The sequence below is a fragment of the Pleurodeles waltl genome, chromosome 1_1 (genome assembly GCF_031143425.1).
Source record: "Pleurodeles waltl isolate 20211129_DDA chromosome 1_1, aPleWal1.hap1.20221129, whole genome shotgun sequence".
NCBI classification, from domain to species: Eukaryota; Metazoa; Chordata; class Amphibia; order Caudata; family Salamandridae; genus Pleurodeles; species Pleurodeles waltl.
The window spans coordinates 382,363,587-382,391,511 of record NC_090436.1 but is presented as its reverse complement, the minus strand read 5'-3'; the positions used below and the strand labels follow the sequence as shown (position 1 = coordinate 382,391,511).

General features: G+C 43.5%; 1 protein-coding gene across 2 annotated transcripts in view; it reads right to left on the bottom strand.

Annotated features, from left to right (window-relative positions):
* Positions 1-2,023: 2,023 nt before the first annotated feature.
* Positions 2,024-27,925, bottom strand: part of CDK7 (cyclin dependent kinase 7) — a 210,639-nt gene continuing 184,737 nt past the window's right edge. For both annotated transcript variants that reach the window (XM_069223135.1, XM_069223141.1), the window contains 2 exons: positions 18,222-18,369; positions 2,024-2,416 (listed from right to left, as the gene is read on the bottom strand). In XM_069223135.1, the coding sequence (XP_069079236.1) occupies positions 2,388-2,416; positions 18,222-18,369 (177 nt within the window). In that variant the 3' untranslated portion in view covers positions 2,024-2,387. The remainder of the gene's footprint in view (positions 2,417-18,221; positions 18,370-27,925) is intronic.

Here is a 27,925-nt window from a genome sequence, read left to right as displayed (position 1 = left end):
GTATATGGTGCCCATTCTGGGTACAGTATCAACTGGAATATGCCTGTTCTGTGCTCTTTGTGTGAGGCGGCCCTGATGCCCCCCAGAGCGGTGGCTCAAATCCAGACTGCAGCTTATACAGCTTAAAATTCTGCATTGGGTCTACTATGACCTTGACTGCCTACACAGAATGGGGAGAGCGAAGTCTCCCAATTGTCTGCGGTGTTGCGGAGACAGATCTATGCAGTGTTTTGTGGTGGCAGACTTCCCACTGGAGCCTAAATATACTCTCCTGGGTACACCAACGGATGTGGATGTCCCGTGGGACAAACTTCTTTTTTGCAATTTGGGGTTGTTGATAGCAGAGAGACCTGGCCAAGCTCCGAGGTACCCCTGAGATCCTGACCGTATAGGAGTGGTGGGCGAGGATGGATGTGTATATGGCTGTAGAGACAGTCACTTGCAAGAGCAGAGTGCCCACACACGTTCTTTAAGATTATGGGGATGCAGAATGAAACACTATGCCCTGGCCTGGCAGATGAAGAGACTGCGATTTTGCATACCCAGGCCTAATGTTTATGCCGAGCTGTAATTTGTATTCCTATATTATACGGAGGTGAACCTGGCCTGTAAACTGTTGCTGCATGATGAGCCTTTTTATGCTGATGCTGTGCTACTGCTCTCCCCTTGTGGTTGCATCATTTTTGTGGGTGCCAGTTCCCCACTGCTTTTTGTTTGCACGAAAAAAAGAAAAAAAAAAAATGGGTGAATATGCGCTGCACCTGAAATTGCACAGGGTGAGCACGTGCGTTGTTTTGAATACTAAAATACAGGAATGCTTGTGAAACGAATTTCTTCCTCGATGCATACAGAGTCTGAGACGTTTTGCTTGGGCGTGAGGATTTGGGACGCTTTTAAATGGAAATCTATTAATGTTTGTGCAATGGTGCCCTAGTCGTCCTAGGTCTGGCTACCCTGAACCTATCACGTGACCTTGCCATGCCCTCATGCTCCACCATCCCATCCTTCCGGAGCTCAATATTACCTTGGTAGCTCTTCCCATCCTCTTAACCCTTCCTTTCTTGGCATCCAGGTAAAGGGAGGAAGATTGAGGGCATCTTTCGGTGCGGTTTTCCTGGTTAATCCCTCCCTGTTTACCCAGAGTCCTTGTCTGTTCAGTTTATACTCCCTCTCTGCTTAACCTAATCTATTTTCCCCCTAAAGGGACGGCTAGAGGGCTCCTCAGCCAACTACAACTTCCAGCTAATAAATGAGTCTGTAAAATAACAGAGCCCACAGTTCCTTCATTGTTGACTAAAACTCAGCTAGACCCTACAGCATTTCCTGGAGGCTAATGTTAGCGATCGAGCTTCCGCCACTCTTCGGTTGATAACATTTAGTATTTCCATCTGGTTCAGTAACACTGCCAGGGGCAGTGCTTTTGTCAATCTGGGTTGACTCCTTGTAGTGCTCACAGTTAGAACTGCTCCCGGATGGTATGTAGATAAGCATGACTGACCACATGCGTAACTGTTTGCCTGAATGACCGCTTGCATAGCCAAATGCCATCTATCATATTTTGCTTCCAGTTCATCAATACGTGCAGTTATAAATACAAAATAAGGACGCAATTCTGGGCTGCAAGGCATTTACGCTAACTGTACACCCATACTATTGACACACTGTTCGAGGCAGGGCACTTGCACATAGTAGGATGCTATCGCATCTGCAAAGCGCTTCTGCATCTGAGGCAAGAAGCGCTATATAAATACAAATACCATATTATCCGATCTCCCAGTCATCCTAAATTGAAACAATGCTCAAAGTTCTAGATTTTGAGCAAAACAAACCTGGAGTTAAAAGTGAGGCACTTTGACAATCACAATTAAGACAGACTTTTTTCGACACACCTCCTCTATTGTTGCTTCTAATCGTACTACTAAGGTTATCTGTTTTACCTTATTGACATTGCATAATTCAACACATTTCAGTTTTACAAATAAGGAACACAGAAGTAGCTGCAAACATCTCATACATGATGCACTGCATTAGACTAAATTTATTTTTCCAACTTCCAGGAACTATCAGGAACATGAACATTCGTAAATACTTGGGCATTTTCTTGAGGTACAAGATCTCAATAAGAAAAAAAAAAACATACTATTTACAAAATATTTTTATTTAAAAAGGAAAGATACAAAAAGTCAGAAGTTGAGGTTAATTTAAGTTTTACATATATATAAATATATATATATGATGCATAATATATTACAAAAGTACTCATGTTATCAAAATAATACAATTCATATTAAATAATTGCATTACATCATGGTTTCTCCTGGTCACATCGGCCAGTTATCAGCAGCAATGTTATTTTTTTCCTCTTAGAGGTCTTGTGATGACAGTGATCAAAATATTAATTTTTTTGAAGGTCCTCCTATTGGAGAAAAAGATATATTTAATATTAGTTTATAGTTTAATGTAAAACACATACAATATATTTACTTTAGGCACTGCTAACATTCCTCGTGTTAAATCTTAGCTCTGAATCAAGGCAATACGGTTGACAATACTGCATTAAATATTCCCGAGACATTTAAATCTGTTTCGGCCACATTCCTTTCATTTAGAGCCAAAAGTTGGTGTATTTCAAGACGTTACACTAGGTGTAGGGGTACGGGTTAGTTGTCCCCTGTCCAACCGAACCTTATGTTCTGCTTCTGAAATATCAAAAAAATATGGGGAACCAACACTGATTTTGCAGATTACCAAGTACGCAATAAAAATATAGTCCAGGTGAGAAAAAAATAAACAGGAACATGCTGACATAATTCCCCTTGCCATGTAAGGAATGTCTTCCAACACGCCATAAACCTCTCTTTGGAAGGTCCCACTGACAATCTCAGAGTCCCGCAGAGTGCCTATAAACAGAATAATTCACTGATGGCAACAGGATGTGACCCACAGTTTTACAAATACAAAAGTGTAAAAAAAAAAAACTACCTATCCCTTATGGCACATCACTCCATCCTAGTTACATGACCTGAAAGGAAAACTACCAAGTGACAACTAATTTGTGAATAACTTGATGTTTCATATGGGAATCACTGCAGTCGCATTTTAACACACAAGCATCTGCAATGAGTTAGAGCTACTAGCGTTATAAACGCATAACTGGACTTTTCTTGCCACATAATTTGAAAATCAAAAGTAAAACAGTTTCACATAAGCAAGCCGATTCACAGCGCCACGATCATCAGCGATAAGGAGAGACACAAAAGGAAAAAGAAGTGTACTCGCAGTCTAACTTATCAGCAAAAGTGCAATTAGCCACGTAACAGGGGCGATAGCCAGGCGGTAACAAAACGTTCCCAAGGAGGAACATATGTACACCATTTACCTCTTCACTCCTAAGGAACACGCGCTGGACCTTTAGAGATAAGATCTCTGTGGTGTTTCATGTCTTATTCTGTATGTTGTGTTGTGATATGATCCTGGATCCTAAACGGGTTACTTTTCCTGTGTTTATATGTGTGTAGTTTTGTTGACCTATTTAGATATCAACATTAATTAGCTGACTCAAGACAGGCCCTGAGCGCCTTATTGAGTAATGTATTGTCACTTCCTTTACTTATTCCTCTGACACCCCTTCTGCTTTCCTCCCTAATTCAGACTTGTATCCCTTCAACAGAGTGTGACTACATGGGGCACCTCCCCCCAGACCTGAGGCAAATTGCCTTTCCTCTTAGATTAACAGCTTCTGCTCGAGCATTTTATTTGGGACTCTAAGAACCATATACAGCACGTCCAATAGTTTTTGCATGGCTGTTTGTGTGTCCCACAGCATGGTTCTTCACACTTGTGTGTAGTGTTTTGCAGTGATTTTTCACACGAACGTTGTACTCCCAGTGTTCTTTGACTTATGTATTTCATTAACCCCTTAGCTGCTGGGCCTTCCCCCCCCCCAGTGCTGAGCCCTTTTTTGGCTATTTGGGGTAGTTCGCGCTTAGGGCTTCATAACTTTTTGTCCACATAAGCTAACCACGCCAAATTTGCGTCCTTTTTTTCCAACATCCTAGGGATTCTAATGGTACCCAGAGTTGGTGGTTTCCCCTGGAGGAGACCAAGAAAATAGCCAAAATACAGTGAAAATTTAGTTTTTTCCCAAAAAATGGGAAAAAAGGGCTGCCGAAGAAGGCTTGTGGTTTTTTCCCTGAAAATGCCATCAACAAAGGGTTTCTGGTGCTGAAATCACTATCTTCCCACCTTTCAGGAACGGGCAGACTTGAATCAGAAAACCAAATTTTTCAACACATATTTGGCATTTTACTGGGACATACCCCATTTCTACTATATTTGGTGCTTTCAGCCTCCTTCCAGTTAGTGACAGGAATGGGTGTGAAACCAATGCTGGATCCCGGAATGCTAAACATTTCTGAAAACTAGACAAAATTCTGAATTCAGCAAGGGGTCATTTGTGTAGATCCTACAAGGTTTTCCTACAGAAAATAACAGCTGAAATAAAATAATATTGAAATTGAACTGAAAACAACAGCCATTTTTCTTTATGTTTTACTCTGTAACTTTTCCCTGCGATGTCAGATTTCTGAAAGCAATATACCGTTTTGTCTGCTGGACTCTTCTGGTTGCGGGGATATAAAGGGCTTGTAGGTTCATCAAGAACCCTAGGTACCCAGAGCCAATAAATGAGCTGCACCCTGCAGTTGGTTTTCATTCTATACTGGGTATACAGCAATTCATTTGCTGAAATATGAAGAGTGAAAAAGAGGTATCAAGAAAACCTTTGCATTTCCAAAATGGGATCAAGATAAGGTTTTGAGGAGCAGTGGTTATTTGCACATCGCTGATTTCCGAGGTGCACATACTAGCATGTGAATTGTAGGGCATTTCTCAAATAGACGTCTTTTTTACACACTCTCTAATATTTGGAAGGAAGAAAAGTAGAGAAAGATAAGGGGCAATAACACTTGTTTTGCTATTCTGTGTTCCCCCAAGTCTCCCGATAAAAATGATACCTCACTTGTGTGGGTAGGCCTAGTGCCCGCGACAGGAAATGCCCCAAAACACAACATGGACACATCCTATTTTTTTTATAGAAAACACAGCTGTTTTTTCCAAAGTGCCTACCTGTAGATTTTGGCCTCTAGCTCAGCCGGCACATAGGGAAACCTACCAAACCTGTGCATTTCTGAAAACTAGAGACCTAGGGGAATTCAAGGAGGGGTGACTTGCGGGGCTCGGACCAGGTTCTGTTACCCAGAATCCTTTGCAAACCTCAAAAAGTGGCTAAAAAAACAAGTTTTCCTCACATTTCGGTGACAGAAAGTTCTGGAATCTGAGAGGAGCCACAAATTTCCTTCCACCCGGCGTTCCCCTAAGTCTCCCGATAAAAATGATACCTCACTTGTGTGGGTAGGCCTAGCGCCCGCGACAGGAAATGCCCCAAAACAGAACGTGGACACATCACATTTTTTCATAGAAAACAGTGCCTACCTGTGGGTTTTGGCCTCTAGCTCAGCCGGCACCTGGGGAAACCTAGCAAACCAGCACATTTTTGAAAACTAGAAACCCAGGGGAATCCAAGATGAGGTGACTTGTGGGGCTCGGACCAGGTTCTGTTACCCAGAATCCTTTGCAAACCTCAAAATGTGGCTAAAATACCACGTTTTCCTCACATTTCGGTGACAGAAAGTTCTGGAATCTGAGAGGAGCCACAAATTTCCTTCCACCCAGCGTTCCCCCAAGTCTCCCGATAAATATGATACCTCACTTGTGTGGTTAGGCCTGGTGCCTGCGACAGGAATAGATCACACAACGGTCAATGTTGGTCCTTACGTGAGGCAGCTGTTGACCCTGGGGTGATCCATTCCTGACACAGGCACTAGGTGTAGGCACTCAAGTGGGGTAGTGTTTTTATCAGGACAGGTGAGGAGTCACTGGGTGGTAGGAATGTTGTGGATCCCAGCATATTCCTGTAGTTTGTGTGACAGAAATGCGAGAAAAATAGAGTTTTTTTTCAACATTTCAGCTTTGCAGGGTATTCTGGGTAAGAAAACTTTGGGGAATCCACACAAGTCACACCTCTGTGGACTCCCCCGAATGTCTAGTTTCCAGAAATGTTTGGGTTTAGTGTGTTTCTCTATATGGCCGCCGAATCCAGGACCAAAAACACAGGTGCCTGCCTTACAAAACCAGTTTGTTTTGCCATAGACAATTTTGATGTCTCCACAATATGATTTGGGTGGTGAAATTTGGGGCTGAACTAAATTGGTGAGCTCCCAAGAGAGCACTCTCTCTCTGCTTGCCGCCGCATTCACCTGCTCTCTGGGTTGGCCTAACCCACTATTACCCAGTTGCACGAACAGCTTGCGAAGGGACAGCAGGACTGTCCTCATCACCTCCCTCATAATGTACTGGAAGAGGAGTTTTCGAATGGGACTCCTCTGACTGAAAAATCCCTCCCAGAGTCTGCGCCATTGTCCTATCCCTCAGATGCTGTCTCAGTATCTGATGTCTCAGTCTCTGATCCTATGTCAGAGCGGTCCTCTATAACCCGAGTGCAGGCAGCAGTCATCCATCAAGATGCCATCTCTGCTATTGGCTAAACTGTTGCTCTAAAACACTAGCCTACGTAGACAGTCACAAAATCGATGGTGTGTGTGAGATACGTGCAACAGTAGAGGCCACCTTACCTGCGCTTCTTCCCTCAATCAGCACGTACTTTCAAGACACTCAAAAAACACCTTGTCACATACCATTCGTCACAGTCTTTAGCACCTCCTGCGCCCAGTCCAACAATCATTATTGGTGCTCCCACTCCCTCCTCCTCGGATTCCCTCATTACCACCCAGCAAAAGTGCCCTTCATCTCTCCATAGACTTTACTAATGTACTCAGCTATTTACATAAAATACAGATGTGCTCTTTGCAGTAGGCATATAAACCTTCTGCGCTTCTTTATGGCACTAAAACTGCCACTAGACAAATCGGACCCTTTTCCCCCCAGGGAAACCACACACATATTGACAAAAGTGATGTATATATGACAGCCAACCACCTGAAACTCAACTCAAGCAAAACCAAAATAATCCTCTTTGGCCCTCACCAAAAAAAACCTGGGACCCCCCATGGTGGCCCACCACGCTAGGCCCTGCACCCACCCCCGCCAACTATGCACGCAACCTCAGCATCATCCTAGACTCCTCCCTCTCTATGACCCAACAAATCAACGCTCTTACCTCCTCATGCTTCAACAAACTCCGTATACTGAAAAACATTCAAATGGATCCCCACAGAGACCAGAAAAACTGTCACTCACGCACTCATCAGCAGCAGGCTTGATTACAGAAACGCCCTCTACGCCGGCACCACTCTAAAACTCAAGTGAAAACTACACGCATCCAGAACTCAGCAGCACGACTCATCCTTGACCTCCACCGACACGAACACATCTCTCCACACCTCAAATCCCTCCACTGGCTCCCCATTGACAAAAGGATCACCTTCAAGATCCTCATCCTCACACACAAATCACTCCACAACACAGGCCCTGCCTACCTCAACGAGAGTCACCTTCCACACCCCCACACGAAACGTCCGTTCAGCTGACCTCTCTCTCGCCTCTGTCCCCCGCATCAAACACACCACCACCGGGGGCAGATCCTTCTCCTACATTGCACCCAAAACATGGAACGCACTCACAACCCACATTCGCAAGACCCAAAACCTACTTCTTTTCAGGAAGGGCCTCAAAACCTGGCTTTTTGAACAGTGAACCTCCTAGCCCCTTTCCCTCCCCCCGTCCCCCCCCCAGCGCCTTGAGACCCTCACAGGTGAGTAGCGCGCTTTATAAATCTCTTTGATACAGATCTACCTATATATATATATATAAATATATATCTACATAGATATATCTATAGATATATCCATGTACCTAGATATATCTATCTACATAGATATATATATATAGATATATACATATATTTTTTTTTAGTTGTTGTATGGTTTCCTTGGGGGCCAAAATGGCCCCCAGGGAAACCCTACAACATCTAAAAAAAAAATTGCCCCCACAGGGGGTCAACCCTGCCCACGGGCGACCCCCTGTCATTTCATTTTTTTTTTTGAAAAAAAAGAAATCCCCTGGGGGGGGGGGGGGGGGGGGGCGCAATCGCCGCCCCCCAAAAGTGAAATCCCTGGTGTCTAGTGGGGTTTCCTGGCCTCCGATCGCAGCTGTGCTGCGATCGGGGGCCAGGAAACCGTTTCAGAAGGCCTCGTAAGAAAGGGGAGAGTCTCCCCTTTCTTACGAGGCCTTCCCGAACGTGTAAAAGGCCGTTTTCCCCATGAAAGCAGGAAGCGGACGCAAGGCTGCTTCCTGCTTTCATGGGGAAAACACCTTTGCAACGTCAGCGCGCCTCGTGGCGCGCTGACGTCACAAAGGGGCGGGTGGGGGAGACACGGTAGCTTCCGTGTCTCCCGGGGGGGGGGGGGGGAAATAAAATAAAAATCCTCGGGTGCGATGCACCCGAGGATTTATTAATGCCCTTCCTGGTGTCGGGCCACTGGTCGTGACCCGCACCAGGGAGGGTGTGTGGGCGTCAGCCAGTGGCCGACGCCCGCACTTAAGAGGTTAAATTTCTTCTCTTTAGGCCTTTCTAACTGTTTTCATGAACAGGTAAGGCCCAGTGTGCATGTCAACGTATGTGCTCACTGTTTAGCTTAGCCAGCCACCCCATAAATGAGAGGGATCCTAGGCCCTGGTGAATGCCCCAGACCAGTTTGGATATAAAAGAGAGCAGAAACATGTTGGCCACTTAAGATCTGACGAAACCTTGAATCATTCAAGATTGTTTGTAAGATTAAAAACCAATTGAGACAAACACCGCAATTAAAGGTTTAGACTAGGGAGGTGATTTGTGAAGTAATTTTAGTTTATATTCCCTTTCAACTGAATCCCTGCTCTATCCAGAAAGACTAATTTCAGCACTCCCTCAGAGTTCTTTTAACAATGAAGTTGAGTCCGTCCAGGTGGTATCATCCTTCCTGGGTGGGGGTTGGAGTTTGGTGGTCATATGATGAAGCGTGACACAATAATGTGTTTGAAACCACCTAGTCCATAAGGGGAATACCCCGACCTTTCATTAAACACCCGGCTCCCACTGCCACATTTCATCTCAACGTGTAGACCACCAAGTTGGTGAACTACCAACCAGTGGAACAGGCCAATATAGCCTGTTCCGAACATCCCCCATACATATTGTATTATTGAACCATTTACTAATGTCAAAGGATTTTTGAAGGACAAGCCCACAAATGAGTGATAGTGATGGGTGTGAGGTGGGCGTTGTTAAAAGCCCAGATACATACCAACATGTCGGAAAAGCAGCGCATGCAGGTTGCTATGCTCAACCTTAAAAGGAAATTGTTGCTTGTTCTGTAAGCATCTGTTCGTGCCATGTAGTGCTGTGGATTTACATGTTCTGCATATTCCTGCCATCTAGTGTTGGATTGGGACATGTGCAACTTTTTTTCTTCAAAGAAGTCTTTCAAGTCATGAGGTAAAGTGACTTCTCCCATAATCAGTCAAGTACATGGGCATCAGCCTCATTATTAGTTTGTTTTCCGCACGGCGGGTGAGGGTAAAGAGGGAACATAGCAAAGGAAAGTTTGATGACCATGCAAAAAGAAGAAAGGAAAAGGCATCTGCAGCAATTTTTGGTGCACAGGGAGGTTAGGGCGCTTGTGAATCTACAGCGCTACATTCCACAAACAGATGCTTACAGGGTAAGTAACATTCAATTTGTATTATGTGTAGCTGCAGATACACATGCTCTGCATAGATGTTGACGCAAACGCCCTCCCCCCCCCACCCCTTAACAGGTGGTTAGCCTGAGGATGCTACAGAGGACTTAAATGAGTTTGCATAACAGCTTGGTGTACAAAGACACCCACAAAGCAGTGCCTGGTGATCATGTGTGGTATGGACCAAGAAGCTACCTTACATATGTCAGTAATGGGAATGTTGCCAAGGAAGGCCATGGAGACCCCTTTTTGCAAGCGGAGTGTGTTCTGGGAGGGGCATGCAGCTTTGTGTAGCAAGTTGAGATACACTTGACAATCCATCTAGCTATACCTCCACTGGATAGGACATGTTCTTATGTAGTTTGCTGAAAGCGACAAAAAGTTGCTGAGTTTTGCAAAACAGCTTTGTTCCTTCTATGTAGTACAGGAGGGTACGCTTGACATCCAAAGTATGGAGGCTCCTCCCTGCTACATAGACTGACTGTGGTAAGAAAACTGGCAGCTCAATCGTTTGATTGAGGTGGAAATGGGAGACCACCTTTGGGAGAAACATTGGGTTGGTTCTAAGAACTACTCTGTCCTTATAAATCGACAAGAAGTGCTCTTCCATTGTAAAAGCTTGGAGTTTGCTAACAGGCCTTAAAGACATGATGGGAATCGAGAAGGCAACCTTCCATGACAGGAACTCTAGTGGGTCAGCATGTAAGAGCTCACAGTGAGGGCCTGTGGGGTGAATAATTACGATATTGAGGCTCCAGATGGGGGCAAGAACTACCCTGGGTGGGATAACTCGTTTGAGCCCTTCCATGAAAACTTTGATGACAGGGACTTTGAATAGGGTAGAGTGCTGTGTAATGAAGGCGTATGGTACTGTAAGGTAAGCCTGATCTTTGAAACTGAACAAGGTAGCAAACTAGGTCTTGAAGCACTGGTTTTAGCATACTGATGTGTTTTGGCAGGCAGTGGTGGACAACTCTTTTCTACTTGGCTGCATAGCAGGCCTTTGTGGTGGGTATATGGGCCTCTAAGGAAAGATATACATTCGGCAGGCAGATTAAGGTAACTGAGTTCTAGGACCTCAGGAGCCAGACAGCAAGACTGAGCTGCTTGGGGGTTCAGATGGCTGATGGAATCTTGGTTCTGCATGCGAGAGTCTGGCCAGTTCGGCAGTTCTTGTCGGGAACCACTGGTAAGTCTAGAAGTCATGGAGCAGAGTTGTCTGGCCCACTTGGGAGCCACTAGGATGAGGGATGTTTGCTGAAGTGTCTGATCCACATACGGAAGAAGTGGGAGAGGCAGAAAACTGTAGATAAATTGAATGACCAGTTCACCCATAGTGCATTGCCCTTGGACTATGGCATGGAAACCTGGAGGCACATCTTTAGCATTTTAGTCATTACAAAGCGATCTACATCGGAAAACCTCCAACAACAGAATTACTGGAGGAGGACTTGAGGGCGGAGTACCCACTAATGGATTTCTTGCCTAATCCTGTTGAGCAGGTCTGCACAGTCACTGTCCACTCCACGAGTAGACGTAGCTTGTAGTGAAGTGCCCAACACCAAAGTTTCTGCGCCAGCAATGAACTGTGGATAGAGTGTGCCTCATCGTTTCTAAAGGTAGAACCTGGCTGTCATGTTGTCTGTTTTGATTTTGATTAGTACTAGCTGGATGGCTAGCAGCTTGAAGTAATTGATGCAAAAGCTCTGTTGGTGGGGTGCCCACATGGCCTGGATAGTGATATGCTGCAGATGCACCCCCCGTCTCCGCCCCGTAATGGAAGCATCTGTAGTGATGGTCACCTGAGGGACTGGGTCTAGAAAGGGCCAGCCCTGCAACAAGTTGCTGCTGTTCCACCACTGCTTAAAGCAATGCGTGCTGGCCTTAGTCAACACTAGATTCTCCCACTGACCTTCAGCGTGTGACTACTGTGCCACGCGGCACTCTAGTAGAGGGCGCATGTGTAATCCTGCATGAGGCAACACAAGAGGCCAACATGACAAGAAGATGCATTACTGTTCTGACCGTTAAGAGTCGATCTGGCCAAAAAAAAAAAAAAAGAAAAAAAAAAAAAAAGGCATTAACATTTAGAAAGCTTGAACCCATACTTGGCTGGGATAAGCTTTTCCAGTGATTGTGATGATAACTGCACCCAGGAAGGGCTGGACCTGGCAGGGTTGAAGGTGGGACTTGACTGTATTCATAGTAAAGCCTAAGTTGTGTAGAAGATCTTTGGTGGCCTGAGTGTGGGAGAGACAATGTTGCCAGCTTGCATTCTTGATCAGCAAAATGCCCAAGAAAGGGAACGCGTGGATGCCCCACATTCGGAGATGAGCGGCTACCACAGCAAGGCATTTTGTAAATACCATTGGGGGTATAGTGACCCAACTCACAAAGGGCAGTAATCTGAACAAATAATGCTGGCCACTCACTGTGAGCAGGGTGGATGTGTATGTGGAAGTATGTGTCCTTCAGGTCAAATGAGGTCCTGAAGTCGCCTTGTTGCAGCAGAGGGACAACATCCTGTAGCGTGACCATATGGAAGTGTTCTGAGAGGATATACTCATTGAGCGGCCTCAGGCCAAGAACAGGCTTTAGTGGCCAGTCTTTCTTTGGTATGAGTAAGTGCGAGGAATATATTACCCCTTGCTGCACTGATGTTGTAGCATGGGTTCAATTGCTCCTTTGAGGCTAAGTACCTGTACTTTCTCCTAAAGGAGGTGCTGAAGTTCTCCAGAGAGGGTGTGTCTCTGCAGGGAGGGATATTTGGTGGGGATGCAGTGAGCGTGGGACAGTAGCCATGGCATATGACCCAGCAGTTGGAGATGATTGCTTCCCACAAAGAGAGAAACTCCTTTAGTCCTCCCCCAATGGGGGGGGATCAATGAGCCACTTCTCTGCAGTGGCTGCTAGCTCCTTTGGCCACCCACTGCCTCTGCGCATAGTGTTGTTGCTCCAATCACTTCATCTAGACTGGTCTGACTGCTGCTGGCTGCGTTGGAAAGTGGCAGGGTGGGGCGGTAGTTTTAATGCTTCCATTGTACTAGGGCTTGTGGAAGAAGTCATGGGTCAAAGATGTCTGTAGGGCCACCATGGCTTTGGCTATATATCTCCAGCATCTGATCCATCTGCGGGCAGTAGAGATGTTCACCTTCGGGCGGCAGGTGTAACATATGCTGTTGAACCTCTGGCTTGAAGTTAGAGATATTAAGCCACGTATGGTGCCTTATGAGAACGCTGGAATTAATGTTGTTAGCTGAGGTTCAGCTGCATCAAGGGTGCAGCGGATGATTCTATCGGATATTATTTTGCCCTCCATTACCAGCTCCTGGTTGCGCTGCCTGTAGTGATCTATGAGGTGTTGAAGGAGTTTCTCCATTTCATCCCAGTGGGCACTATCATATCGGACGAGCACCCCAGTGGAGTCTGCAATTCTTCAATGTGTGTCAGATTGATCAGTGAGTTGTTTGCCTGCTGCGTCAATGTTCTTGACTTCTTTTTCGGGTGGCGGGCATTACCTGTTCATTGGGCATTTGCGTGTTCCCGCACAGCATGTACAACCAGGGAGTCCGATGGAAGCAGGCCATGCATATAGGGAGGCTCAAAGGGCAAGTCTTTATATTTGTTTTTGGTACACCTAGTGTAATGACCTTGGCTTTGACAGGCTCTTTAAAGGTATGCACTGTGTGGTGGACAGTTTCTCAACCGATAAGTGTTAGTTTTCCTGGACAGTGTGCAGATCTATCTTATTGAAAGCGTCCGACCTATAAATATCCTCATGACAGGAGGTCATGTCATCAGGGGGGCACGGGATTGACGAGCCAGAGATCTGTGTCCCCGGGGGAAATCAACATCGTAATCGTCCCACGAGCCATTTTTGTGTTCAGTGTTATATTCGGCCTCATAGGGATCTGCTCAGGAGGAGGAGTGTGGTGAACCCTGTGGAGATGGTGGTGGAGGGGGCACATATAGGGAGCATGCAGAGCATGTTAGCTACAGCTACAAACTTGATGTTTCAGAGCCCATTTGTTAGCAGACAATCCACCTCAGGACACTCTCTTATATGATTTCTTAGCAATCTTGATCAGAGATCTTCAGTTCAACACAATACCACAACCTGGCCAACTACCCCTACACTGAATAATTCCTTCCTTGGCAACAGCAAAAAAATTCAAATGCCAAGGAAAACCTATTGTTATTATTCTGAATCATTTGACACAGAAAGGATTTAATCCCTTTCCACACCTCGTACAGGCCTTCATGGGAGTGATGTTTAAGTCTCGTCAGAGCAACCATTCATCATTTAAAAATGATCTGACTGATTCTCCATTAACTGAACCAGTAATGTGAAATATCACATCCACAGCAGGAGCTTTAACAATGCAACTGTAAATTAGTGATGTTCATCATATATATATATAAAATTGTATAGTTGACAACCTACCCTCCTCAGTGAGGTTGGTAAAAAAATAAAAATGAATGGAGCTACGTGAAATATGGGCCTCCATAGCAGTGTACTCTGATCATGTAATAAAAGTGTATTCATCTGATTTTCAAAAGGTGTAGTTTTTAGGCTTTTGTATAACAGTGAATGGAACTGACTGATCTGACCAGTTGGTCGTCCAGGCCTCGGAAGACATCTTTGCAAATGAGCTGCACTAGCAATAGGCAATATGTAAGCATCATACAAAAAGACTTCAAGCTGAAGTGCTTCACCTAATATGGTTCCTGTTCAGGGAGGACTTGGTGCTGGAGTTCGGACATGACTGTTCCTTTTTGAGCAGGGTCAAGACTGAGTTCGATAAGGCTGAGTCCAAACTAAGGTAGAATGGCGGCCAAAAGAACAATGGATTGGAATGCTACCCCGAGCATTTGTCAGTGGATAGACAAATTACAAGCATTCCTCCCAACACCTTTTGTGTGTTTTGTAGCATGATTTCTCCCGTAGCACAAACCAGTGGTCGGTTCGGTGTTACAGCAAGATTACAATGTGAAAACAAGCATCCTGCAAGTCCAAATGGACCCCGACGCCTTCTGTCACCAACAGTATGATGGCGTTTAGGACCCACTTGTATGAAGTTCTGGACTCCCAAAAGTCGAGAAAGGTTGCCATGTGGCCCCACTGGAAATTAGCAGTATAGTCCGGAAGAGGGATTCTAAAGACGTGACTGCTCTTTTGTTGTACAGGCCACTTGCTGGCTGTTGACATGGAGACAGTGCTGTTTAACAAACCTCTACAACTTCTGCTTTGTTGCTAGATACATGGTATATTTTATGACCAAGGTGGGGATTGAATTGCCACAAAGAATTGCCTGATGACACGCAATCTGATGGGCTTTTTTTGTTCTAGGGCCAATAGTTGTTGGGTTCACTTCTGTCTTAATTGGTTTACTATATCCTGTGCAAGCCAAGAAGACTCTGACCCTCTAGAAGGTCAAGTCTGCAATTCTATGCTGCGCCTCAAGACTGAATTCTCAATGACTTAACCAGGCAAATCTTCTCAGAAATGTACTACCAAGCAATTTCTGGCAGGTATAGCAGCAATGTCCACTGAGGCAATGATGACAAGATTTGATTCTCATCTGTTTCCTAAATGAAGAACTGAGCCCAGGAAAGATACTGGTCGGACAAAATGGCATAACACTGGATATTTTATCCCAAAGTAATCTCTACCACCTGTAATTGCATTTGTAGTTCCTATATTAAATAAATCCCAGTGTTTCCCGCCTTTAATCCAAAGATATTTCCTACTCTTCTTTTGTAAAGGACACAGGTCCAATTAAGGCATTTTATATTTTTGCTCTGGGTGCAAAGGACATGTGCGGTAAGAAAATTGTTCAGACAGCAGGGCCCATAAATCCTCCACCACAGGTTCTCTTACACTTTATAACACTGAGGGAATGTAAAGAATAAAAAAAGAAAGCATATTGGAAGAGGGGATGCATGAAGTAGTTACATATATCTACTGCTATCTGGAATAAATTGTAGAAGGCTTTCACGCCATCAAAAAGGTGCCTCCTCATAATTTATAGAAAGTGTTGTGTTATAGGCACTGGGTTGTTGTCAACTCCTGTGCAGTCTGATGCATAAGTCTTCTCACCTTTATCCATCATACCAGCATTTAGGACCACCAGGCAATCATTTGCTTTTAGTTTTGTCAAGCTGACTAACTCCCCTTACCAATTTGGTCTCTAGTGTAGTGGTTCCCAAACTGTGGTCCGGGGACCTCTGGGGGTCCACGAAGCCTCCCCAGGGGATCCGCGACTACTTAGAAAATTAAGTAATAATAATAGGTTAGGTCCCCAGCTTTCAGTAATGACTTAATGGGGGGGTCCCCGGGTCCCAGTAATGATAAAGTGGAGGTCCACAGAAGTGAAAAGGTTGGGAACCACTGTTCTAGTGTACTCCGCACAGAGAATGATAACTTTGCTTAAATTACTTATTTGAGGAAAATGGAATCCCTTTGTGGGGTTACTTTTGAGAATGGTGAACTTAATCACTGGCACCATAATTACAACCTGTGGTTCACACTGGAATCTTATATAATGTTTCAGACACCAGTAAATGCTCAGCTTCCTCAAACTCTATTAAGAAGAGGAATCATCACCCTAAACGGTTGAGTGCTTGGCCTCTGCAAACCCCTCTGATGACTTTGGCAACTGAACTTTGACTAAATTCAGTACTGTGTGCGGGCTCCACTATTTTAGGGACTGTGTGCGGGCTCCACTATTTTAGGGCTTTGGTCTCACGTAAGCATTACATGTGGAATTGTATTTTTAAAGCAAACACTGGATGCATACTCTGGGCTTTATGCTCAATACCAATAGTTTAACAAAGAGCGAAGCATGGTATGATTAGCAACTAACACTATTGCAAATAAGAAAGACTGCCAAAAACAAATCTGAAGATGGAGCAGATTAGGTTGGAGAGTCAATCAATGTCTTTAGCGGTGGGTCTCATAACCACCACATCCAAAACAGAGTACCATACTTTGAGATATTGCTAAAAATCTAAATGCTTTCACAGTATTAGTCACTTGTTGACAGGATTAGAATGAGCATGTCAATGTGTAGCTGATTCACAGTTAAAAAAATAAATAAAAGAAATATGCCAGTTCAGAGACATAACGGGTGGGGATCTCTATGCATATAGATTTCTGCCTAAGCTTGTGCATAAATCTCGATCTGTAAGCAATTTCACAACTCTAAAGGAGTCTTATGCCTAGTACAAAGGCATGAAAAACTCCAAACACGAATGGCAGTGTGTGAATTTGCCTATTATAGTAAACACAGTTTATAACTACAAATTGAAAAAAAGGGCAGAGGAATCATTAAAGGAAAATAAAGCATACCTACCAAACAATACGACTGGGACACAAAAATAAACCCTGGACTCTAAACTCTCTCACTTGTACTGTGAGACACTGTGAAGCCAGGCAGTAGCTACAGTTGTTTGCGTGTCAGAGAAAAAGGGGAGTAGGCAGAGAAGCAGCTAGACAGAGCGAGCAAGAAAGAGCTATGCGTTGTGTTATGGTGTGTCGGAGTGTGTAGATAAAATAGTGTTTGATGAGAGATGAGCCTTTATTTATAATTTATTAAGAAGTTACATGTTTGTAATTGCTATTTGTAATTTCTAATATAATTTACTTTTAGTATTTATACAAATGTGACTGATATGGTTATTTGGTATGTCTACATTTTTAGAACCAATCTGTCACTTGAATTTACATGATTTGTGTGGATCTTTTGTGCCGGTAGCATTTTTGAACTTACTCCACTGACTCATAAGTGATTTTGTTGCAGTACCTGTGAAGGGTGTGGTGTGTGACTTACTCCAAGACTAGGCTGCAGTAGATTTGAGCCTGTTTGGTCTATAGTAGATATAGGTGTAACCTTTGTGAATTAAAACACTTTCCTTTTTTTAATTTGTTTTTTGTATGTGCATGTACCCTTCAGTGCCCATTCTTATTTTTTTAGTAGATATTTCCCATTTTCTTGGTACACCCCTATTTATACCTAAAACATAGGACTACATGTACACAGCTCTACACACTCTGTGTAGAACTCTGCACATAAGAAACCGGACATGTGTGGGTGTAGATCTACGCATGTAGCTATGCGAATTGCAGTTATAGGTACACAAAGTACTACTATTACACACATTGTTAAATGCCTTTTTGAATTGCCCCCATTATTTTAATGTAAAAATATGTGGTCCTTAAGAGTGCATTAAAAACCAGAGGATAACAATAGATTCGTAAAGACCTTTATCAAACATGTTGAAATGTCTAAAAAGTTATTTTACTTTAATAAACTGCAAGGCACTGCTTATGATTGGTTAATGAATTTTGAATACAGAATAAATCTTGGAGTATAAATCCAAAGAGTGCAAAAATATTTGGATTTGGCAAATCTGTCAATTTACCTTGGTCTGCTCCGTCTGTTATCTTCCTCTTGATACCTAGAGCAAGATTTTGCTGCTCCTTTAAAGCTTCGACAGAACAGTTGGGCCTTGGCAAAAGAGTTCCAGGTGTTGGTGCAGGTCGGTTACTAAAATACTTCTTCCTCAATGACTAAAGAGCAAAAATCAAATCAGACAGACATGTTACATTAAAACATAACTAACAGGATGTGCAATTATCAGCTTTAAGTCACTCCTTTCAAATATTCAGACGAAAAACGTTAGAACGTGCTGGAGAGCAGATCAACGCAGGCATAAAATATCATTCACACTACCCCAAGTAGTGTAAGATATACTGAATACAATGTGCTACACAAAGTAAAGTTAAAATATCAGTGGTTAAACAGAAGTCAATTAAACAGGGCACCACACTGTAATTATCGAAAACACTGTTTGCACACATAGGTGGGTTCTAGTAGGACAAAAAACACAGCTTGGTCTTCTCGTTTGAAGGAGTGAATCTGTCCAAATTTGTCAAATGGATGGCACAGGCACATAGAGGCACCTGCAACACTATCAAATAGATTTTTCAGGGCTGGCCTTTGGGCCTGACACACCTGGTGCCACCTTTTCCGTGAAGCACTCCAGCATTACCTGAAACGGCAGCCACAAGCGTGTTTGGCTTAGTCCTGTAGTGATGGGGTCTACCTGTCAATCACTGGGAGAGGGTGGGGTGAAAAAGCAAGAGGCTACAAGCTGGAGCCTGTGCAGTGCATCAGCATGGTGTATAAACTGCACAAGCTCCCTCTTTCAGTTTTCTGCTACAGAGCTTGAGGCAGCAACGTACCTACCTAGGAGGTCTATCGAGCACCTGAGGACCTAAAACAGACCAGCTCAAAGAGATAGATTATATTATATGTATACATATATATACACACATATATATATATATATATATATACACACACACACACACACACACACACACACACATATGTGTTACTTACCCAGTAGATATCTGTTTGTGGTGTGTAATGCTGCAGATTAACATGCTTTCCAAAAGTTCACCATCTAGTGTTGGGCTCAGAGTGTTACAAGTTGCTATTTTTCGAAGAAGCTTTTTCAAGTCATGAGATCGAGTGACTCCTCTTGGTGATAGTGCGCATGGGCAAAGAGTCCTTTTGTCCCCCGTAGGGTGGCATGTGTAGCTGCAGATACACATGCTGTGCATAGACTACTAAGCAGTAACCTTCCCTAAAAAGCGGTGGCTTAGCCTGTAGGAGTTGAAGTTGTTTGAAATAATGTTTTTAATACAGCCTGTCCTACTGTGGCTTGTTGTGTTGTTAACACATCTACACAGTAATGTTTTGTGAATGTATGAGGTGTAGACCAGGTGGCTGACTTACAAATTTCAGTTATAGATATATTCCCCAGAAAGGCCATTGTGGCGCCTTTTTTCCTAGTGGAATGCGCTTTTGGTGTAATAGGTAGATCTCTTTTTGCTTTGATATAACAAGTTTGAAACATTTAACTATCCATCTGCCAATGCCTTGTTTGGATATAGGATTACCGGCATGAGGTTTTTGGAAGGCTACAAGCAATTGTTTTGTTTTACGAATTGTTTTGTCCTGTCAATGTAATACATTAGTGCTCTCTTTATGTCTAATGTATGTAAGGCTCTTTCGGCTACTGTGTCTGGTTGTGGAAAGAAGACTGGGAGTTCCACTGTTTGGTTTAGGTGGAACGGCGAAATGACTTTTGGTAAGAATTTGGGAATTGTACGTAGAACCACTTTATGTTTATGTATTTGTATAAAGGGTTCTTGTATAGTAAATGCTTGTATCTCACTTACTCTTCTAAGTGATGTGATAGCTATTAGAAAGGCTACCTTCCAAGTTAAGTATTGCATCTCACAAGAGTGCATGGGTTCGAATGGTGGTCCCATGAGTCGTGTTAATACAATATTAAGGTTCCACGAAGGTACTGGTGGTGTTCTTGGGGGTATGATTCTTTTTAGTCCCTCCATAAATGCTTTGATGACTGGAATTCTAAAAAGCGATGTTGAATGTGTAATCTGCAGATAGGCAGATATTGCAGTGAGATATATTTTAATTGAAGAGAATGCTAGCTTAGACTTTTGTAAGTGTAATAAGTAGCCTACAATGTCTTTTGCGGAAGCATGCAGTGGTTGAATTTGATTAGTGTGGCAGTAGTAAACAAATCTTTTCCATTTGTTTGCGTAGCAATGTCTTGTAGTGGGTTTTCTAGCTTGTTTAATGACCTCCATACATTCTTGTGTAAGGTCTAAATGTCCAAATTCTAAGATCTCAGGAGCCAGATTGCTAGATTGAGCGATGCTGGATTTGGGTGTCTGATCTGTTGTTTGTGTTGCGTTAACAGATCTGGCCTGTTCGGTAATTTGATGTGAGGTACTACTGATAAATCTAGCAGTGTTGTGTACCACGGTTGGCGAGCCCAGGTTGGTGCTATAAGTATAAGTTTGAGTTTGTTTTGACTTAGTTTGTTTACCAGATAAGGAATGAGTGGGAGAGGGGGAAAAGCATAAGCAAATATCCCTGACCAACTGATCCATAACGCATTGCCCTTGGAATGAGGGTGTGGGTACTTGGACGCGAAGTTTTGGCATTTTGCATTTTCTTTTGTTGCGAATAGACCTATTTTTGGTGTTCCCCAGCGTAGAAAGTAATCTTGTAGGATCTGGGGATGAATTTCCAATTTGTGTGTTTGTTGGTGATCTCGACTGAGATTGTCGGCCAACTGGTTCTGAATGCCTGTGATGTATTGTGCTATTAGGCAAATGTGAATGTGAATTGCCCAATGCCAAATTTTCTGTGCTAAGAGACACAGTTGTGACGAGTGTGTCCCTCCTAGTTTGTTGAGGTAATACATTGTCGTCATGTTATCGGTTTTGACAAGAATGTGTTTGTGGGCTATCAGTGGTTGAAATGCTTTTAATGCTAGAAACACTGCCAACAGTTCTAAATGATTTATGTGCAGTTGTTTTTGTTGATTGTCCCATTGTCCCTGTATGCTGTGCTGGTTGAGGTGGGCTCCCCACCCCATCATGGAAGCATCTGTTGTGATCACGTCTTGAGGCACTGGGTCTTGGACTGGCCGCCCTTGGTTTAAATTTATAGGGTTCCACCATTGAAGCGAGAAGTGTGTCTGGCGGTCTACCAACACTAGATCATGGAGTTGACCCTGTGCTTGTGTCCATTGTTTTGCTAGGCACTGTTGTAAGGGCCGCATGTGTAATCTTGCGTTTGTGACAATGGCTATGCATGAAGACATCATGCCTAGAAGTTTCATTACAAACCTCACTTGGTAGTATTGGTTTGGCTGTATGTTTGAATGTTATATTTTGGAACGCTTGTACCCTTTGTGGACCTGGAGTGGCAATCGCTTTTTGTGTGTTGAGTGTTGCTCCCAAGTATTGTTGTATTTGGGACGGCTGCAGATGTGATTTTTGGTAATTTATAGAAAACCCTAGTTTGTGTAGAGTTTCTATAACGTATTGCGTGTGAAGAAGACACTGTTGTTGAGTGCTGGTTTTTATTAGCCAGTCGTCTAAGTACGGGAATACGTGCATGTGCTGTCTCCTTATGTGAGCAGCTACTTCTGCAAGGCATTTTGTGAATACCCTTGGGGCTGTTGTTATCCCGAACGGTAACACTTTGAATTGGTAGTGTACACCATGTATTACAAACCTTAAGTATTTTCTGTGGGAAGGATGTATGGGTATGTGAAAGTAGGCATCCTTGAGATCTAATGTTGACATGTAGTCCTCTTTTTTGAGTAAGGGAACCACGTCTTGAAGTGTTACCATGTGGAAGTGATCCGATTTGATGAAGAGATTCAGCGTTCTGAGGTCTAATATGGGTCTTAACGTTTTGTCTTTCTTTGGAATTAGGAAATATAGTGAGTAGACGCCTGTTCCTTTTTGATGGTTGGGTATTAACTCTATTGCTTGTTTTTGTAACAATGCTTGGACTTCTAGTTGTAACAGGGGTAAGTGTTTGGACATATTGTGTGCTCTTGGGGGCACATCTGGCGGGAAATTTATGAATTCTATGCAATAACCATGTTGGATAATGGCTAGGACCCATGCGTCCGTAGTTGTGTATCCAGTTTTTGTAGTATGCAGTAAGTCTCCCCCCCACTGGTGTTAAGTGTTGGGGTTTTGTGACATTGAAGTCACTGTTTGGTTTGACTTGTTTTAGGGGTTTGGAATTTTCCCCTTGCTCTTGGGAATTGTCTACTCCTATATGAGCCTCAAAACCCTCCTCTCTGGTATTGTCCCTGATAGGTGGGTCTGGTTTGCGGGGTGGAAAGTTCTGTTTGCATACAAAATGCCCCTCTAAATTGTGGCTTTCTAAATGTGTCTCTGCTTTGTGGGGAGTAGAGCGCGCCCATGGCTTTAGCCGGGTCTGTGTCCTTTTTTAATTTTTCAATTGCTGTGTCCACCTCCGGCCCAAACAATTGTTCCTGGTTGAAAGGCATGTTTAACACAGCTTGTTGGATTTCTGGCTTGAATCCTGAGCTTCGTAACCATGCATGCTTGCGAATGGTTACCGCAGTGTTGACTGTTCGTGCTGCTGTGTCTGCCGAGTCTAATGCGCCCCTTATTTGGTTGTTGGATATTGCTTGTCCTTCCTCAACAACCTGTTGGGCACGTTTCTGGTGTTCTTTGGGCAAGTGCTGTATAATGTGTTGCATCTCGTCCCAGTGTGCCCTGTCGTAGCGAGCCAGTAGGGCTTGCGAGTTTGCAATCCACCATTGATTGGCTGCCTGTGCTGCCACCCATTTGCCCGCTGCATCAAACTTGCTACTCTCCTTGTCAGGTGGTGGAGCGTCTCCTGATGATTGAGAATTTGCCCTCTTTCTTGCTGCTCCTACAACTACCGATGTAGTCTTCTGGCTCTTCGATCGCGTAGGGTCTTTTTCGATCGAAATGCCCGACAGGCCTCACAAGTATCCTCCCTGTGTTCTGGTGATAGACACAGATTACAGACCAAGTGTTGGTCTGTATAAGGATACTTCGAGTGGCACTTGAAACAGAAGCGGAAGGGGGTCCGGTCCATTAGTTTCGTCGATGGATGCGGTCGGGCCGACCAGGCTCTGTTGAAGAGCGGAAGCCCCGAAGGGCCGCCGGAGCGCTTCTACTATCGGTGTCAATACGCTAACACTAAACCGGTCCAGAGCGTGAACAATACCGTCAAATTTTCGATATTTAGCTAACTTTCCCGATTCGAAAGACGGAGCCAAGAGGAACACGTCCGAACCCGATGGCGGAAAGAAAACAATCTAAGAGGGAGTCGAGCCCCATGCGCAATGGAGCCGAAAGGGAGGAGTACCTCGGTCTCGTGACCGAAAGACTTCTTCGAAGAAAAACAACTTGTAATACTCCGAGCCCAACACTAGATGGCAGGATAATGCACAGCATGTGTATCTGCAGCTACACATGCCACCAAACACATATATATATATATATATATATATATATAGATATACATAAAGAAAAGAAGATGTTTATGCAGTGTATATTCATATTTACTTAAAGAAAGCACTACAATGGCTACAGAGTTCTGGGGAGGAGGGAAGGCGCATTTGAATCTGCAGCACTACATGCCACAAATAGAGGTCTACTGAGTAAGTAACATTTTCCATTCAATGGCATGTGTAGCTCAGATACAAATGCTTTGCATAGACTGAAAAGCAGACCCCTCCCAAAATAAGCGGTGGTTAGCCTGTAGGAGCTAGAGTAGTTTGAAATAGTGTTTTAAGCACTACTTGGCCAACATTTGCTTGTTGGCGAGATAACACATCCATACAGTAGTGTTTAGTAAATGTGTGTGGTATGGAGAATGTGTCTGCCTTCCATATCTCTACCATTGGTATATTCCCAAAGAATGCAATTGAAGCTCCTTTCTTTCTAGTATAAAGTGCTGTAGGAGTTACTAATAGTGGTCTTTTAGCTTTAAGATAGAAAGTTTGAATGCACTTTACTATCCATCTGGCTAATCCTTATTTTGAAATAGGATTACCCTTGTGAGGTTGTTGAAAAGCCACAAGTTTAGATTTTCTGAAATCTTTTATTCTATCTATATAATACATGAACACTCTTAACATCAAGAGTGTGAAGAGCTCTCAGCAACTGAATCTGGCTGTGGAAAGAAGACTGGCAATTCCAATGACTGATTAATGTGAAATGGTGAAACTACTTTAGGTAGAAATTTTGGGTTTGTCCTAAGTACTATTTTATTTTTGTGAATTTGGAAGAAAGGTTCTTCTAAAGTGAATGCCTGAATTTCACTAACTCTTCTTAAGGAAGTAATTGCTACTAGGAAAGCAACCTTCCATGAGAGAAATTGAAGAGTGCAAGAATGCATGGGTTCAAATGGTGGACCCATAAGCCTTGTGAGCACAATGTTAAGATTCCAGGCAGGAGCTAGTGGAGCTCTAGGTGGAATAATTCTTTTAAGGCCTTCCATAAAAACCTTTATGACAGGGATCCTAAACAGAGAAGTATGCTGTCTGATTTGGATATAAGCAGCTATTGTTGTTGAATGAATTTTAATAGATGAGTATGCAAGATTTGCTTTTTGTAAATGAAGCAAATAACAGACAATATCCTGTACTGATGCTTTAAGTGGATCAATATTTTTGGGTTGATAGTAATATAAAAATTTTTTCCATTTAGCTACATAGCACTGTCTGGTTGTAGGTTTGTGTGCTTCTTTTAGAATGTCCATACATTCTATTGGAAGCTGTAGATATCCAAACTGTATGACCTCAGGAGCCAAATCACCAGGTTGAGCATACTGGGATTGGGATGCTGGATTTGACCTTTGTTTTGAGTCAACAAGTCTGGTCTGTTTGGAAGCTTGTGAAGTGGAACTACAGACCGATCCAACAGTGTTGTGTACCAGTGCTGACGTGCCCAGGTGTTAGCTATGAGTATCATAGTGAGGTGTGACGAATCTTGTTGATCAGAAATTGAATTGGTGGGAGAGGGGGGAAAGCGTAAGCAAATATCGCTGACCAATAGATCCATAGACCATTGCCCTTGGATTGAGGGTGTGGATACGAAGTTTGGGTATTTTGCGTTTTCGCTTGTTGCGAAACGGTCTATGTCTGGGGTTCCCCACATGTGGAAGTATTGTTGAATCAATTGTGGGTGAATCTCCTATTCGTGTATTTGTTGCTGAGTCCTGCTTGAGAGGTCCCCTAGTTGGTTGTGTAGCCCTGGGATATACTCTGCAAGTAGCTGAATGTGATTGTGAATTGGCCATTTCCAAATTGTCTGTGCTAAAAGGAGCAATTGAGATGAGTGTGTCCCCCTGTTTTTGCAGATAATACATTTTGGTAATGTTGTCTGTCCTTATCTACACTGTTTCGTGCATGATCTGTGGTTGGAAAGTTTTGAGTGCTAGGAACACTGCTAGCAATTCCAACTGGTTTATGTGATAAGTTTGTTGAATTAAATCCCAATCCCCTTTTATGGTAAAGGTTGTTAAGATGGGCTTCCCAACCTATGATTGATGCATCGGTTGGGATTATGGTCTGTGGCACAAGGTCCTGAAATGGCCGCCCTTTTGATAAGTTGGTGTGATTCCACCATTGCAAAGAGTTTCTAAGTTTGGAGGTCCAACAACACTATATCGTGAAGTTGACCCTGTGCCTGAGACCATTGTTGCGAGAGACACTGTTGAAGGGGTCTCATGTTTAGATGTGCATTGGGTACTACTGCTAAGCACGATGCCATCATTCCCAAATGTTTCATGATTAACCTTACTGTGTAAGTGTGATTGTATTGTAATTGATATCTGAGATTGTGGAAAGCTTGAATTCTCAGTGCGTTTGGGTACACTAATGCTGATTGAGTGTTCAGAATTGCTCCGAGATACGGTTGTATTTGAGTTGGTTGCAAATGAGATTTCTGGTATTCGATTGTGAACTCTAGATTGTGCAGGGTATCCACTGTTTACTGTGTGCTGTTGACCGGTTTGAATGGTGCTGGCTTTTATGAGCCAGTCGTCCAGATAAGGAAAGACATGTATATGTTGCCTCCTGAGGTATGCTGCAATTATTGCGAGGCATTTGGTGAATACCCTTGGTGCTGTAGTTACTCCAAAGGGCAGTACTTTGAACTGGTAGTGCCTGTCTGCTATTACAAATCGTAGAAATTTGCGATTTGCTGGATGTAGGGAATGTGGAAGTAAGCATCTTTTAGATCGAATGCTTTCATGTAGTCTTGTTTTTGTAGCAGGGGAATGACATCCTGAAGAGTGACCATGTGGAAATGTTCTGACAGGATGTACTGATTGAGGGGTCCGAGATCCAGGATTGATCTGAGAGTACCATTCTTTTTTGGTATGAGTAAGTATAGAGAATATACTCCTGCCCCTTGTTGGGAGATAGGTACCATTCTCTTTTGCACCCTTGAGTAGAAGTGATTGCACCTCCTGTTTTAATCAATTTAGATGTTCCAGAGAAAGCCTGTGCGAGCGAGGGGGAATGTTTGGTGGAGCAGAAATGAGTTCTCGACAATAACTATTCTGGATTATTGACAGCACCCATTGATCTATTGTAATGTTGTGACATTGTTGGTAGAAATTTCCCAGTCTTCCTCCCACAGGAGATGTATGCTGTGTGGGAATGTGCAGAAAGTCACTGTTGGTTGAGGTGGAGGAACCTCTTGTGGTGGTGGATTTACCTCTACCTCTAAAGTTATTCCCTTTGTAAGAGCCTCTGAAAGAACCTCTACTGTAAAATTGCTGTCCTCGTTTATGTTGGGATGTGGACGGCTCTGAGGTTGATGGGTTAAAACCACCTCTGACCTGGGGCCTACGAAAAGTTCCCCGAGTAGGGGTAGTGTAAAGGGCACCCATAGCCTTAGCTTATCAGAGTCTTTCTTCAGTTTCTCTATAGTGGTATCTACTTCTGGGCCACATAAGTGTTGCTTTATCGAAAGGCATATTTAGGACTTCCTGTTGCGTTTCAGGTTTGAACCCTAAAGTTCTAAACCATGCGTGCCTTCTAATAATCACATTGGTGTTGATACTCCTTGCTGCTGTGTCCGCTGCATCTAAGGCAGATCTAATTTGGTTATTCAAACTCATCAGTTTGGCCCTCAGTAAGTATCTGCTGTGCCCTTTTCTGGTGTTCTGGTGGAAGGTATTGTAAGAGCTTCTCCATTTCATCCCAATGAGCTCTATCGTATCTGGCTAACAGTGACAGAGAAGTTGCTACCCTCCAATGATTGGCAGCTTGAGTTACTATTTTGCGCGTTGCATCAAACCTACGACTCTCCATGTCTGGGGGAAGAGCATCCCCTGTGGATTGGCTATTTGCCCTTTTCCTTGCTGCACTGACAACTACAGAGTCAGGTGCCAATTGTTTTGTAATGAAAAGTGGATCTGATGGTGCAGGTTTGTACTTTTTGCCTACCCTTGGTGTGATAACTCTAGCCTTCACTAGCTCCTTGAAAATGTAATCTGCATACTTAGGCATGCCTGGAAGCATGGGTAGACATTGATACTCCTTGTGAGTGGATGTTAATGTGTTGATTAAAAAAAACATCCTCAATGGGATCTGTGTGCAACTGCACACTGTAATATGCAGCTGCCCTAGCTATGACCTGATTGTAGGCAGTGGTGTCTTCAGGTGGAGATGGCCTAGCCGGGTATGAATCAGGATCATTGGAA